The following is a 16,468-nucleotide window of genomic DNA, read 5'->3' as shown; positions in this document are numbered from 1 at the left end:
TGACAACAAATGTATAATTCAGTCTTTAAATCGCACAGTTCTGAAGACAGCAAGCATACGAACCGATGTTATTAGAAAAATTCAAAAAACTCTCCATGTATACAAATAAGTAAGTTTTTTTTGGAAAACAACTTCTCTCAATCAAAACAACACACTCTTTACACAATTTTCACTTTAAAATTCTGCAGGTAACAAGTTTGAGAAAATGCACACCATTAAATATTTCAATTTACACAGTATATCTATTTAATTGAATTTAAAAAAGAAGGAGAGCACATGTCCCTTAATTCAAATTACTTTTAATGATTTGCTGACGACTAGTAGCCTTGTGGTTGAGTGTTCGCTTCCAGTGCATAAGGTCTTGGGGTCAAAACACAGCCGAGTCATGACAGAGACTATAAAAGTGTGAATCTGTCCTTTCTGCTTAGCACTCAGCATGAAAATAGGATTGATACCTTAGGTGGTTGTCTAGTTGAGCCATTGCTGTGCTTGTACGACTTTCGTAGCTTAAATGTGAGCTTTAAATGCGTTAGAGACCCCTTCGCAGGAATCTCTTGGAAAGCAGCACCAATAGGAACCATCTATTCAAAATAACCATCAAGCACACTGCTGCATAAAGTCCTTTGGAAAATGGTCTGAATAAACGCAACCAGGCAACAATAGAGTTCGCCCAAAGTCATCTGAATCACTAGCACTGCAGTATGCACCAACTCTGTAATAGCCTGGCATTTCAATGTTATTGCTGCAGTAATAAAAGGTTTTGTGCAAGCAGAAATCAGTCAAAACCTGCAGAAGGCATTGAAAATATTTTGTGTGCAGGTAAAGTGTGCAGGTAATTTTTATCAACCTGAAAAACACGTTTTCTATAAGCTACCAGATGATTGATGCTGACAAGCGCCTGCTACTACCATTGGTGCAGATGGTAAAGTTGTGATGATTCGCCATGGTAGTGTTCTTCACCATTTTTATCCATTTTTCTTACAGCTTGTTTATGCAATTGGTCTTAACTCATCACCACAACCAGTTAGAAATAGCCAAATAAATATTTCTCAAAATCAATCCCCAGGTTAAAATCAGAAACAACATGACCAGCACCATATTCTAGAAAAAGAAGCTAGGAAAGAAGTATGACATTTTAATAAAACATGTTGCAACTGATCAATCAGAAAGTTCAGCTTAACAACCAGAAACTGGTTCTGTTACCAAGTTCCAAATGTCCCAAAGCACCAATGAACAGTGCAGTACAAATGTCTTAAAGGAGAATAGAAAGAAGTAACAAAACAAAAAAGCCCAGCTTCCATAATTTATTTATCCAATATTTATACAGGATTGCCAATTCAGATTATATGCAAGTATATACATGTACAATTCTGTTGTCAATATGGGTCCTGTGAAAAATAAAATTGTCAAAAATTAAAAATGAATATTCAAACGATTGGAGTAATGTATCAGAATTGAATTTAGTCGAAGTTATATCAAACCACACAGTAAGTGAACCAAAAGAGGGGTTACTCTTTTCTTCGAAGCACCTGACTAGTTTAGAATGCCAAAAGTGAAAAACTGGAAAAATGGTAACAGTATGAAGTTCACAAAGAAGTTGCAGATGTGGGTCATCTGCAACTGCAACCTATCACGGCCATATAGGATGTATTTGAAAAATTGTTGATGGAAAACTTGTACCAAAATCAAGATATGCCATCCAGGGAGCTTTTAAGTATATATTGACTGTTGACTCATTAATTACTAGAAAAAATTATATGAGATTAGTGCTTTTAATAAATGCCACCGAACTATGAAATCAGCCTTTTTTCAAGCTAAATCAATGCAACATCATTATTGTTACCATAACTCGAGTACTTTCATTAATTTGGACCTAAAAACAAAGTTCAATAACTTATGTAAAAAATAATTTGTTACAGGGTGGTATTAGTTACATTTGATGAAATCAACGAAAATAAATTTGTATAAACTATATTTCCCGATTGTCATAACTCAGGCATTCGAATGAGGGTGATAGATTTTGGTTTTCTGGTACCATCTACCACAAAAATACTTATTAGGGAAATTATTTCCTTGACTATGAGATAACGAATCATGGCTCACCTCGGCAAACGCATTTTTTAAAACGCATTAGTTAAACAACCATGTTTCTTTGCTCTTTTGCTGTGATTTATTGCATTATATATTAGTAATTTCATATGCTCAATTGTACCAGATGTACCATTCCAAAAATGTTTCTGCAGTATTGTTTCTACATAGTTGTTTTTACATTTGAGTAACTAAATCTTGTTTCAAATTTTAGAAAGCACTGGTTCAAGGCTTACTATTTGACAGTTTGCTAGGCCATTTGCTAAACTTTATTGTATCGTTGTTACATCAGTACAGTATACGAAGAAAAGAAATAAAAGGCAAGTATGGTTAATCCATAGTCCTGCAACCGGTAAAGTTTCCAAAGCATTTTTATATAATTTAGACAACAACCCAAATTTGATGGACCTAACACTAAATTGAATAATGTCAAAAATGGGTGGTATATTTCAAAAACTTGTTAACCTGTCCTTTTCACTGTTATTGAATATTATATCCTTCCTGATTGATGGTTTTTGTATTACTGTTGTTTTTGTATTGCTGTTCTTCTAGAGAAAGTTAGTTATCACTCGTCTTCACTGCCATCTGCATCATATGGTTGCTGTATATTTTACATGTTGTGTGACGTATTGTTAGAGCGATAAAAACATTAAAGGCTAATGTGCCGTGTATGCAAAGACCTTCAAGAATAAAGTAATCAGCCTTTGATTTATTCTTGAATTTATATCAGCCTTTGATTTATTCTTGAATTTATATCTATAATAACGTTCTTGCAGTTATGAAAATGTAAGTAATATATTATATATTCATGAGTGTTTAAATGCACACATCGCTGGTTTGTTATTGCTCATAGTTAGTGTTACCTATATGCCTTTCTGGTCAGCAGCATATATTATTAAGTTGCAGTTGCCTTATGATTTTCCTTTTCAGTTCTAGCAGTTTTTCTTCCTCCTCCCTCTCTGCTATTATCCTACCTACCTCTATGTCTTCTCAAATTTTTTATATTGTGTCCTTAATATATGTGTTCTGCTTTTATTTCATGCTTTGTATATATTTTCAGCTATTACTACGTATTCTCTGGTATATAACCCGCAGGTTATAAGTTAATTTTTACGAATTCCACCGTTGGTGCGGGTTATAATGTGGTGCGGGTTATGTAATAAGTTTTATATTTTCTGTCATTTATTGTGAAATTTAAAGTTTATACATTAAATGAAGAAAATACTACCAACGGGATAAAATGCGTACATTAATATAACTGCATGCGCGATCCATATTTACGTAATCTTACTTCAACTACGTGATTTAATTTTTTATACACAGTGAAATTGCTTTAACGTTCTATTGCTTGATAGTACTAATATTACGAGCTCTCTCTGAAACACAATTCTGGAGATCATGTTTCTTTTGTGTTGAATGTAATTTTAATCTATTTATATCTTTGCAATCACATTAAGCACATTGAAATGATTTGCTTCTGGTAATAGAGCAACATAGCAGGTATCATTTTTAGGTTTAATTAACAGGTATTTCACAACCTAGTGCCCTGGACTTAACTATTAATTCCTGTTAAAAATATTAAAAAATGTTAAAATTAAAGTATAGATAATAATTTTTTTTAACTTCGCTACCTTCGAGCAACAGGTGGCCACTGAAAATACCAAAAATCTATATTATAATATCTGTATACGTCTGTCTGTCTGTCACGCAAAATGGTAGCTTAGCTGCGCAATAGCGAGAAGCACGCAATGTGGTATAAAAGGGACGGGCGAACCTGTGGATTTTCCACAGGCTAACGTCTAGTAAATATAAAATACAATTAATAACACACACGCAACTATCCCCTCCTCATTGCCGCCATTCATTTTATCATGCACACTGTGATTGCTGAGATATAAATAGATAACAAATTTCTATAAACATTAACAGACAATCCGTGATAATTATTATGTTGTTTATTTTTATGCCAAAAAAACTTAAATATACATAAAAAACAGAGATTTTACTTTAGGTTTATAACCTGATAGAATGGTTTTTATGTTTGTTTGTTTGTTTGTTTAATCACAGGGAGCAAGAGTTATTATTGGCTGAAACTAATGTCTACAAATAAAAAGAAAACAGCGTTGTCTGATTTAGTACTGTTGGCATTAGCAGAAGATCGGCTTGTCAAATTAATTTTAATTCATTATTATTTCAGCAATCCGAGACAAGGAAGTTAAGACTGAGAGAGTCGCTAGTTCAGACATTCGGTTCTCGTGTTTGGGGTTCACTAGTTTAAACATCCCCCAATTGTCTCCAGCATGAAAAATAAACAGAACACATGCACACGTTTATAAAATGATTAAGGTAAGTAAAAATAAAAGCAATTTTTTTTTCTGAACACTATTTGGGTTATGCCAAGGTGGGGGTAAGTAAAACACATTGATTGAAATTTTATGCGGGTTATACGAAGGTGCGGGCTATCTGATAGCATCTAGTTTATAACTCCTTAAAAAGCTGAGCTGCGGGTTATACGATGTGCTGGTTATATACCGGAAAATAAGGTATAATGTTTTGTCCTATATACAGCAATAGAACTGTACTCTGCAATTATGGTTTTTTTTAAATCCAAAGTAGTTGTAGAAAATAAAATAAATAAAAATGTCATGCAAGGGATAATGCCATAAGTCGCTAGGCAGATAACTGCTGAGCAAGGGCGTGTGGAGGCAGAGAAACATCTCTAAAGCAAAGGTGGCAACACCACGGCAAACTGAGTGAGTACCATATTGGGAGGGAAAACACCCTAACTCTGTTAACACTTTTCCATAAAGGACATAAAATTCCGATATGTTAATACAGTGTTGGGTAGAGTCAATGATTCACGCCAACAAAGGGCTTGAGGAACAGGTAAAACACTTGGCAGGAGAGAAAAATTTTTTAATAGATAGAAAAATTAAAAAATAATTAGCTATGAGAAAAAAATTTATAAAGAGGTGGCAAGCCACCGCAATGATGAACTCAACCTGTTAGGTCTTTGGAAATAAGCTAGAGGTTTTACTCCTCTAGAGAAAATGCCTCTAAAAGCACAATTCTCCCTTTTTACGAGGAATTAATTAAAAAAATATAAAAAAATAAAAAGGACACAACACATTTGAAAAGATGAACAGAACTTTAACCAAGGGCAGGTAGGTTTCGACCCATTTTTCTGAACCTAAGTACCCTGGATGTCTAGCTGGGTCACCTCGAAGAGGTCCGCGGATGGTCATCAGCAGAAACTAAACATCCCTATCTTCCTAAAGTTAACTTTGACCACTTTATGTTCAACTGTGCTATTCTTTGTTTTTAACTCAGGTAATAAGTGGAGTCGTTACTCTCCAAAGACAAGATCATGTGTGATCAAACCCCCCTGCTAATATTTTTTTTTAACTGGGGTGATAAGTGGAGTCATCACTCTCCAAAGACAAGACCTAGTATGATCAAACCCCCTTGCTAACTTAATTTTTATTTGATTTTGTTTTTACTTTTGACTTGGGTAATAAGTGGAGTCGTCACTCTCCAAAGACAAGACTGAGTGTAGTCAAGTCCCCTTGTTGACTCATTCTGGTTAAAATATTCTTACCTCAGCCCTTCTAAAAAGAAAACATATGACTCGTGACTGTTAATAAGGCGGTCATCACAGAAAATTACTGCTCTATCGTTGCAATGCATCCACCTGTCAACCATTTGGTTGAAGGCTATGGTTGTGTAGTGACCATTATTTAAGTTGTCGCAATGGTTGAAAATAGCCCCTAATTGAAAATTTTTACGAAATTTCACTTCTCCATCTACGGTAAAAGGTATGGAAAGGGTACCAAGGTAAGCAGTAATATGAGAGGCAATTTTTGACACAAGGCCGTTGGCACTGGCAAAACGTTTTAGCTGTAAAATGAGATGGGAACCGCACGACACTAACTCATTTTTAACTAGAGCAGTTTGATGAGCGTTGCAAACATGGCAGAAGTAGGCATTGGTGTCTGATAACTCCTCGCTTTCGAAGAAATTATCTAAGGAAGATTGTAACGTAGGGTGCAGAGAAAGTTGGATGCATGGTGCTATAACTTCTGAGGAGCTGGTAATATCACATGAATTGCAAGTGGTTGATGTCTTGATGCCAATATTAAAAAGACTTCCAAGAAATGGAAAGTCTAATGACAGACCAGGTAGGAGATATTCAAGAACCTCGGCAACGTCGTGCTGAGCAAAGATATTAAATGCACTTCCCTTCGCAGCTGAGATATGATGGTTCATAGCACGCAAAAAATGGGAGGGATCAACTGAACTTTTAGAAACAGCCAAACTTTGAAGAACACCTACAAATGCTTCGCCGAACTTTTAGGTTGTTTTGCTGACAGAAATGGCTTCCTTAACTTTTGGAAGGTTATAAAAACATTGTAAGATGGAGTTTGCATAACATGTGTTTCCCAAGTTTTTTAGACCGCCTAAAATCCTAAAATCAGGGTTAGATGGCAATGCGACTGTTGTTTTGGAAGACCTTGTAGCAAGTTTTTCGGGTTTTTTGATTTTACAAGATTTTGTGTGACTTGCAGAAGATTTCTCAGGGGTTTTTGATTTTTTACATTCCATATTTGTAACAAAAGAAACTTCAGGAATGATTGGGGCCTTTTCAGGCTCAACCCAAGTGGTAGAATTTCCAGACATCCAGATGTAAAAAGAAGCACTCATGGAGGTAAGAGTTAGGGATTATAATAGGGAACGTAAAGGCTTGTTAGGGAAACCAAGGCGACGAAAACAGGTCCTTACTGGTTCTGAACAGAAACCCCTTGCACCCACCTCAATGGCAAAGAAAACGGAATCTAAATCTGACAGTATTTTCCAATCAGAAGCAAGGTGAAGAAGGCCTGGACACTTTGCATGCCTCTTTTTAGATGGTGATTGACCGGCCAGAATGAAATTAATTTTGTTGCAGTTGGAAACTTTAAGAGGTTTATATGATACCAAAAACTCTTTTAATGCCTTAACCAAAACTATTAAAACCGAGTCATGACGGTATGTGTATCTACCCTGCGTAAGGAAGGTCCTACAGGCACCCAATATATGAGAGACATTTGAGGATGGTTTCTTGCACAGAATGTAACTTTTGTCTTTCTCAATTCCCCATCTCACAAGATTGGTTGGAGAGGGAAGGGTGTTGTAGGTTGCCCCTATACAAAAGGAAGTTAGACATTGTGGCAGTGAAAGAATTGTTCTCCAAGATAAATCATTTTTCACATAAGAGCACCATTTTGTCCAATTACCTTGCAAAATGCAACTGTACAGCTCTGGCATGGTAAATATCTTCTTCATTTTCTTCAATGATATTGGAAACAAGCTTTCAGTAAGCATAAGTGCCTTTTGGTGGTATATTTTTGTGGTCTAAGAGCCCTAAGCCAGCTCGACCAGTCTGATGCAAACCTAAAATCCTTTTGAAATTGAGCTGACTATCCGCCGAAAGAACTGCCTCACTAACTAAATTTCCAGCTTTTAAATCAGGTACGCACTTAGACACACAAGGGTCGACAGAATCTCTTAGTAACAGATGTCCACTGATTTTGGCAGATTTGAGAACAGATGCAAGACATTTCAGGGGAAGAGGACAAGGCAATGTTGAGGAATATAAGGAAATGTTGGAAATTGAATGATGTAGTTTTAACCATTTCCTAATAAAAACAAAAAATCTTTGCTCTAGTTTTATGATATTAGATAGAGAAACTTCATAAATTAATAATGGCCAGCGGATTCTGGGAATTAACAGATGGTGTAAAAACCAAACCTTATGGACCCCTTTATGAAAGGACCTGCTTATAGCTATAAGTTTGTCTTTGGCATCAATTAGAAATTCTTGTATTGCAGCAGAATTAGACAAGGATGGGTTTACTGTTCTGCCTGAAAACCTAATTGGATTAGAATTTTTTCGCTGCCAACTGTAAATGGTGAACTTTAGACAACTTTTCCCTTACCTATAACAATGGTGCGTAATTTAGAAGGCCTAAGGGAAACAACAAGGCTAGGAGTATGTATATAATTGTAATTTTTTCGACTTCCTTATCAAAGACCTTTTAATTTTTTGTGCTTTGTTGAAGCCATGTTTCTTTCCCAGTACCAAAAGAGCAGATTCAAATGGCATTATGTTAAAGAAAAATAAGATATTGGGGATTTTAAAGGATTTTAATCAATTTTAGAGATTAAGTAAGTATAACTTAGTTATTACTACGTTCTTAAATACAATCTTAAAAACATTTTGACGTTCATTCCCCTGTAACTTTAAAGCATGACCTGTATCAAGAAAAATTTCATGTTATGATGACTGTCCTAAAAGGAATAGAAATTTGGCAGACTTTTACATTTTTTTTGACATTGCTATTTACATTGGTCACCGGTAAAAGAAAATATCGACTTCGCTACTGTGAAACTTGCGCATAATGCAATACATGACATAAACTGGCCGATTTATTTACCATTGTGAATGAAAAAAGAAGGTAGGAGTTCACAAGCAGACAACGTAATGAAACTAGAGCATGGTGAAAAAAACACATTTATTGACAAAGCAACAAGTTTTAGTGATCTTCCAAAGAATATATGAACTTGTAAAAACTTTAAATGTTTTACTAGAGAGGCAAAAAAGTATTTTAAAGATAAATCTCTTGCAAGATGTTTGTCCTTGCAGTGATTTTTTATCTTTTTTTTTTGTCCATGTTCGGACCTCCTATCACCTTTTAATTTTTTGTGTGTCATTACTCTGTGCTTAGCCCAGTTTTCTCTATTTTGTTTTTTTAGATTAATTTATCTATTTATTATATTATTGTATTATAATATAATAACTTATTAAGACAGGTTTGAAAGTTTTCTCGTCAACCACTTGCGTCAACTATTTAAGTTTGATAATAATAATAATAATAATAATAATAATAATAATAATAATAATAATAATAATAATAATAGTAATAATAATAATAATAATAATAATAATAATAATAATAATAATAATAATAATAATTGATATTTTAATGCAAGATGTCTGTTTGTTACTGGATAAAAATAAATAAAATAAATAAAAATGTATATATATAAGGTGCTTTTGATGAACGGTAATGAAATATAAGGGTTTAAAAATTTTGTTAATGTGAGCAAAGACCCGTAAATACACAAAAAGACTTTTTTTAAAAAAATAATATAAATCTTGAAACGCTGATCAAGAAAATGTATAAAATCATGTATCTTTAACAAACTGGTCCAGAGATACTGGGGTTAAAGGTTTTAATGACATCATCAACCCATCCAAACGAATTAGCTGCTTCAGGGCTACTAAAAATGCTGTTAACAACTAGTTAAAAATATTTTGAACTTTTTTGTGTACTTTTTTTGAGCAAATACAAATTAATGAGCAAGTTAGAGTTATAATAAAAAAGTGGCACACACAATTCCAATGTCTGTTTTTTGTGACATTACCTCTGCATAAAAGAACCCTACTGTACTTCCAGTTAGGATTCCTAAAAGGGAACCAAAATCAGTAATAATTTGCTTGGTCAGTTGCTTTGAGGGATGATAGAGAAAAATTTATAATCTCAGACCACAAATTACAGCCCATATTCAAACGACATTAAATGCCTATTATAAACTATTACAAAGAATATTTCACATTTACATTCTCTACACACAAACAAAAACATTGTCTACAACTGATTTTTCATCCAAAAAGTTATTTGGATGTTTTTTTATTTTGTAAAATGGCGGTTAACCATAAGAACACAATGAATGATGTTACGAAAGGCAAAATATGAAAGATTAAACTTATCCATCCATCTGTCCATTTATTTGTTTATTTATCTGTTCTGTCTAGTATTATATTTGATTACAAAGATAGGTGACTATATATCTTGACCTGTAAAAAATTAAAGAAAAAAAAAACAAGTAAAAAGTACTGCTTTGCCTGCCAATGTTTTTTGTTGCCTGTTAACTGTTTTTATTGTCAGTCATAACAGATATTTTATAAATATGACAGACGTATTAAGGGTTAATAAAAATTATTCACGGTCAATCAGTAAAATTTACCATTAATACGTTATCTGCCAATTTTAAACGTTGCCAGTCAATTTAAATTCTAATTTTTTAACTTTAAATTTTGTATCGATTAATTAAATCTTTCGTATCATTTTATTTGCAATACGAACATATCATCGAAATTATAAAGTTCGTATGTAGTTTGTATCGTTTCAAAGAAGTTTGTATGAGAAGTTACTCATAACAAAGTTCGTTTATTATAATTGGACTAAAGTCTTTATATTTTTTTTAATGGAGTTTGTTTCGTTATACGAAGTGCGTTTGTTTTATTTGGACTATTATCTAAAGTTTTTATATTCAAATATTATATTCAAATCCTGGGTAAATAGTGTCAATAATAAATAATTTCAATAGAATAAACTTTGTGTTGTTTACAAAATGCACTGTCATCACTGTGTCTTATTCTAAAAGAAACTAAACTTTATTTCGTGAGATAAATGATAAGTTTAAATAATATTGCTAAATTTAAATATAAGTTCAATTCTTCAACAAGCATATTTTTCTATGTATTTTCGTATCTGACACACAGTTAATATTTTTTGTTGTGAAGGAATAATAATTTGTCTCACTAAAAACAATGATTGGATAAATTTGTTCTCCTGTTTTAAATTATTGAAATAACTAGCTGTCAAGATGAAAAAACAGAGGAACTATTTTTTATAAAAAAATTTTACTGTTCTTTTCATGTTTCTTGCGCAGTCTTATAATAAAATCAAAATCTAAGTACAAAATCATTTTACAGACTATAGTTTAGTTGGCAATATCTAAAGTCTTTTGCAGCATCTAAATATATATATATATTTAAATCTAACGGAGGAGGTTGATCCGGGGATAAAATAAAGCTCCCTCGCAAGATTGAATGAATTTAACTTTGTCAGGGGGCTTTTGCGCGACACTTAATAAGATTACTGGAAAATAAAATTATTGCATCACCCTTTACACCATTTGCAGGATTTAAAAAACAAATTGACATATAAACTAGATGGAAATTACACAAGCAATAAAAACACAGTCCCAAAAATCTCTATCAGATTTTCGCTTATGCAAAAATCTGCTCTGTGGAAATCCACCTTTAGTCTTGCAGTATTACATTTTAGCTAGCATAATTTCAAACATGTATAATAATCACGGCGAAGGAGGATGTTACGACAATAATAATCTGTCTTGTTTTTCACTTGCATAACTATTTAGCAAAAGTAGCTATTTTTTGTTATAAATGACACAAAAATTTAAACTTTTATATTCAGTTGTGCGCATTTACACTGGCGTTTTGAAGTTCGTTTCAAGTTTGTATAGCAATTTACTTGCTTAAAGTCCATATCATTTTCGTTTAAGTGTGTATCATGTTTTAAAAAAGTTTGTATGAACTTTGTTTATATTTTTTATTTTAAAGGAAGCAATTTGCTACAAAATGAACTATTTCGTAGCAATCGTATAATGATACGAAAAAAAACGTAAAAACCTTCAGATGATAATGATATTGTAAATTAACAAGATTTATTAACCGTCAATAATATTTATGCTCTGTTAATTGAATTTGTGAACGGCTAATATTTACGGAGAAGATTTGCAAGTTAAAATTAACCGTTAACAAAAAACAATAACGGGGAGCATTACTTAACTGTGGTCAATTTATTTTGTTGTCAGTCGATTTATTTAGTTGACGGTCAATTTATTATGTTGACGGTGACGCTATTTAATAAAAGTGTGATTGGTAGTGTTAATTGTGGTGACTTCAGTAAACATTTTAGCTGTCCTGTAGAACGACATGCACTAACCTTGAATTAGGTTGGAGAATGAGGCACCTTTGATTCAGTAAACCCAAATGATGGCCAATTATGGTTAATACCTACCTCGAGTAGTGTCAACACCAGATCTCAGGCATCTGCATTACCTCACTTAATGAAACTAAGATGATACACGCACATGAGTGTCAGTCCATTTTTTGAGCCATAAAGAACTGTGAGAGACTGGAGGGAATAGCCACAAATTTAGACAGAAGCGTGAGTGTGACCTGTATTTTATTATTACTTGATATTATTATATGTTATTGCCATTATGGTGAGGCACACCTATTTATGAATCCTAATATTATTCTGTGGTACATATGCTAATCCAATACTTGCCCAGCTTTTACATGCTACCTTTAACCGTGATTATTTGAAAACACATGTTATTGTGTGCAAAGATGCACTATGTGATTATCAGTCTATAGTGAAGTGAAAGTATACCTTTATAATTAAAAAGAAAAGAGAAATAAAACATCCTGCACGCATAAGAATAAATAAGTAAATAGATAAATACATTAGTAATACATAAATAAATTAGTAGTGAAAGTGAACCTTATCAAGAGAGGAAATGAGTATGAAATTTATGCATAAAGAGCTTTTGACCATGTCTTGCAAACCACTTACAATAATGATCCATGAGGACATGCTTGTGAATGTGCGTACTCGGTGGTACTCTCTTCACCTTGGGCAAGTATTTTGGCGTAATTATCATGTTATGATGACAAGCAACACCTTATCAGATTTCTTACCCGCCATTCTAAATCATTACCAAATTTACAAATTGCGTTTCACGTGAATGATGTTGTATGCTACAAATTATTTCAAAATACAACATTCTCTATTACTATGTGTGCTTTGACTAAAGACCCAAGACAATTAATCTATAAAAAAACATTACACAGAAACAGGGGTAACAAAATTGCATGTTTCATAAGTGATGCTCTCTAGGAAAATCGATCACTTCTATTTTTAATTTGTATTTTTAAAACAATAGAATTCCGTACTTAGCATTTTCAAAAATACGAATTAAATACGCGTATTTTTTTAAAAACTGTATTTTGTTTTTTCAAAAAAATATGGAATTTGGATTTAAAAATAGGCGTATTTTTTAATACGAACTTCGTATTTTTGAAAATACGAAATTCGTATCAAAAAATTTTGTAATTCTAAAAATACACATTTCTAAAAATGCGCTGTGATTAAAATTCGAAAACATAATCTTTTCATTTTTGAATTGAATCAATTTTCATTAGATAAAAAGTTGCTGTAATCATTATCGTAATCGTAATGACAAGAAAATGTGTATATAAAGTTTTAAAGTTGCAAGTATTTCCTTCTAAAATGATGAGAAAACGTCCCTGCAAAGCTTTAAGGTTGCTGTATTTCGTTCTAAAATGACGAGAAAACATCTCTGCGAAGCTATAAAGTTGCCGTATTTCCTTCTAAAATGAAGAAAAAACGTCCCTGCCAAGCTTTAAAGTTGCCGTATTTCGTTTTAAAATGACGAGAAAACTTTCCTGCGAAGCTTTAAAGTTGCCGTTTATCACTTTAAAATGACGAGAAAACGTCCCTGTGAAATCATTAAGCCAATTTAAAACCTATTAAAAATAACCTTGTAAAATTGAGTAATTTTTCTATTAAGTTTATTCAACCACTCACTTAATACACTTATAGTTTTAAAAATACGATATTCTATTTTTAAAAATACAACTTCGTAGGTTCTATCTTTAAAAATAGAATTTCGTATTTTTTATTTTTAAAAAATAGGAAATTCATTTCGTATTTTTTAAAAATACGAAATACGAATTTTGTATTGTTAAAAATAGAATTGCGTTCGTATTTCGTATTTTTAAAAAACACGCGTATTTTAAAATACGAAATCCGTATTTTTTAATACGAAAAGAGAAGTGGTCGATTTTCCTAGAGAGCATCACATATTTCCATACCTTAACATATATAGTTGTAAACATGTAAAAAAAGTGTAAATACAGCAGTATAGAAGTACAAATACCAAATTTGAGACATATTATAGACAGCGTATTCAGCCTGTCAATTAAAACATTACTCTGCCAGTTAAAACATTACAACAGGGTTAAATAAAAAATGTAGGATAAATAAAACTTACGAGTTAAACAATCCACACCATAAAGCTCAAATTTTACTTGAGGTGTCCTGTTATAACTTATGTGAGGAATATATCGGATGATACTTGCAATCAATGGAGTCGAAAACACATGAGTAGCATTCACAAATGCTCCATATTCTGGTGTCAATATTATGTCCTAAAAAAATGAAAAAGATTTCCTGAAAAATAATAGATTTCAAAAAACATTAAATCAAACCTGATATTAAAGACAATTTTTCCCTATATTTATGGTGAGTCGGACGTGAGGGTTAAAAAAAAGCTGATATCAGGCAGCAAAGAATTTAAGAACCACAAATTTCCGTTATTACCCGGGGCTCTATGACGTTGTCCATAGTAATGGCTAGTGCCGAAGCTTGTAAAAGCAACACAACTGAACCTTGCTGTTACCTATTCTAAGAAATTATGACTTGAAACTGAAAGCAATCAAAGAAATACCACGAGTGGTGCAAATGAAAGAAGTGCAAGTTTTAAACAATTTTTTTTAATTGTGTTTACAATTGCATTTGAGGTACCCAATAATGAGAATTACTAAACAGGAAGCCTTTCCTGATGTCTGATGATGAAAGATGGTCACATCTTGATAATATTTATTTTGAGATTTTGATGCACATAACAGCACTCCAAAGGCACATTTGTTTTCAAATAATGGTTCAAAGTACAATTATCTTATATACAATTATCTTATGTACAATTATATTATATTATAGACCTTGAGTATTTCACAATCTTCCCAAAACAGACTCTAGCTAGGTATGTATGGTATCATATGTAAAACATGTTGTCACAACAAACAAACACCTTCTTTTCATAAATAAATTTTTGCATATTTTCATTTTTTTTGTTTTTATGAAATAAAAAAATTGGGGAACTATATTAAAAAGTAATATTCACTATGAAGTTTTTGCAATGATAGGACATTGTTGTTGTATTGTGGTTGTAGCTGAAAGAGCTGAAACCACAGTCTAAACACTTAGTACCGGGTAAGCTGTGTCACACATCAGGATAGGCTGCTTAGTAAATAAATCAGTGGAGTGCTTTTTAAGACTTATAATAAAACCTATTGTTACATCTTCAAAGAAAATACAATTGTTTAGCGTTTTCTATTTCACAGAATACGTCCCTGTGAATATTTAAAAATAAATTATTGTGAGCTGCACTAGGTTAAGCAATTAGTGTAAGAAAACAATGTTGCAGATCCAGAGGGTACACAAAATAACTTCCCAACAACTTTATACTTATATGGCATAAAATTAAGATAAATTATTTGACCCTGTACCCTAGAAGCACATTTCTAATTTCTCTTGGCTTGGTAAAGCATCTGGTCTAAAATCTATGACTCCTTTTATCTATCTGATTTATTTCAATCATGAGAGTTGCTTTTAATGTTTTCTGCAAAGTATCTGGTCAAAATTAATATACTGTCAAAAACAGTTTATTGTTGTCTTCAAAAATGGCTAAATTCAGGAAATCAGGATCTCTGATACTAGTGAAAATCGTTTTCGTCTTTATTACATCAAACCAATCTATAACATTATATATAACATTTTGATAATAATAAAGTCTTGATAACATTATATATAAAAGTAGCAGCTTTTCGGCTAATGTCATTTTCAGCAGTAGTGTAAGCTTTTACTTTTTATCAATGTTTTTATTTTGCCCAGCTTTTTTTATGACTATAGGGTAAAAACTTCCACCTCTGTAGGACATTTACTTTAAAAATAAAATATTACCAATACTGGGTAACATGATAAACTATGACATTTTCTGCAGGTTTTTCCAAATATGCAGCAAGGCAAGAAACAGTGATGTAATTTCTCTCTTAAGTTTTGACTTTCTATCAAGCCAAATCTCAGCCTTGTCCTTTCATAGTTAATCCAAATTCAAAAGTTTAATATTCAAACTATGCTATCTTAATCCTAATGTAGCTTTAGGTTAGCTAAGCTACCTGTTTAGGAATGATATCAAAAAACGTCAAAGTTAATCTCTTTTTGTAAACATTTGCCTGTGGTATTTTTGTATAAGTTCTAAGTTTTATATGTACAATCTTTGTGTGAGCAGTACAAGTAAGTGCAATTAAAGTGCCTTGTATATAAATACTAAAAAATTGTGTCATTGGCTCTTCACTTACTCTTTGCCAATGACACTAAGTAACAAAGAAACCATGCTTTGCTATTCCCTGTAGCCTATACTGAGATTTAGTTGTGATATATACTGGGATTAATTGTCTTTAAAGTTCACATGGTGAAAATTAGTACCTAAAAATGTTAAATATATTGCAAGAAATAAAAAGCTGCTTAATGAACTTCATGTTAAAAACCTAAAAATAAATTATTATTTGAAAGCACAATAAACTTCATTTGCAGAATTT

General features: G+C 32.3%; 1 protein-coding gene across 2 annotated transcripts in view; it reads right to left on the bottom strand.

Moving 5' to 3' along the window:
- The window catches only part of LOC130655926 (uncharacterized), a 99,830-nt gene that overhangs the window by 63,140 nt on the left and 20,222 nt on the right, over nucleotides 1–16,468 (bottom strand). For both annotated transcript variants that reach the window (XR_008984788.1, XM_057458742.1), the window contains one exon: nucleotides 14,080–14,236. Coding sequence is in view for 1 of the 2 variants with exons in the window: in XM_057458742.1 (XP_057314725.1) it covers nucleotides 14,080–14,236 (157 nt within the window). In the remaining variant the exon portion in view is untranslated. The remainder of the gene's footprint in view (nucleotides 1–14,079; nucleotides 14,237–16,468) is intronic.

This window comes from Hydractinia symbiolongicarpus, chromosome 8 (genome assembly GCF_029227915.1).
Source record: "Hydractinia symbiolongicarpus strain clone_291-10 chromosome 8, HSymV2.1, whole genome shotgun sequence".
NCBI lineage: Eukaryota > Metazoa > Cnidaria > Hydrozoa > Anthoathecata > Hydractiniidae > Hydractinia > Hydractinia symbiolongicarpus.
Note: the sequence above shows the minus strand (reverse complement) of the source record. Positions and strands in the feature narration are given on the sequence as shown.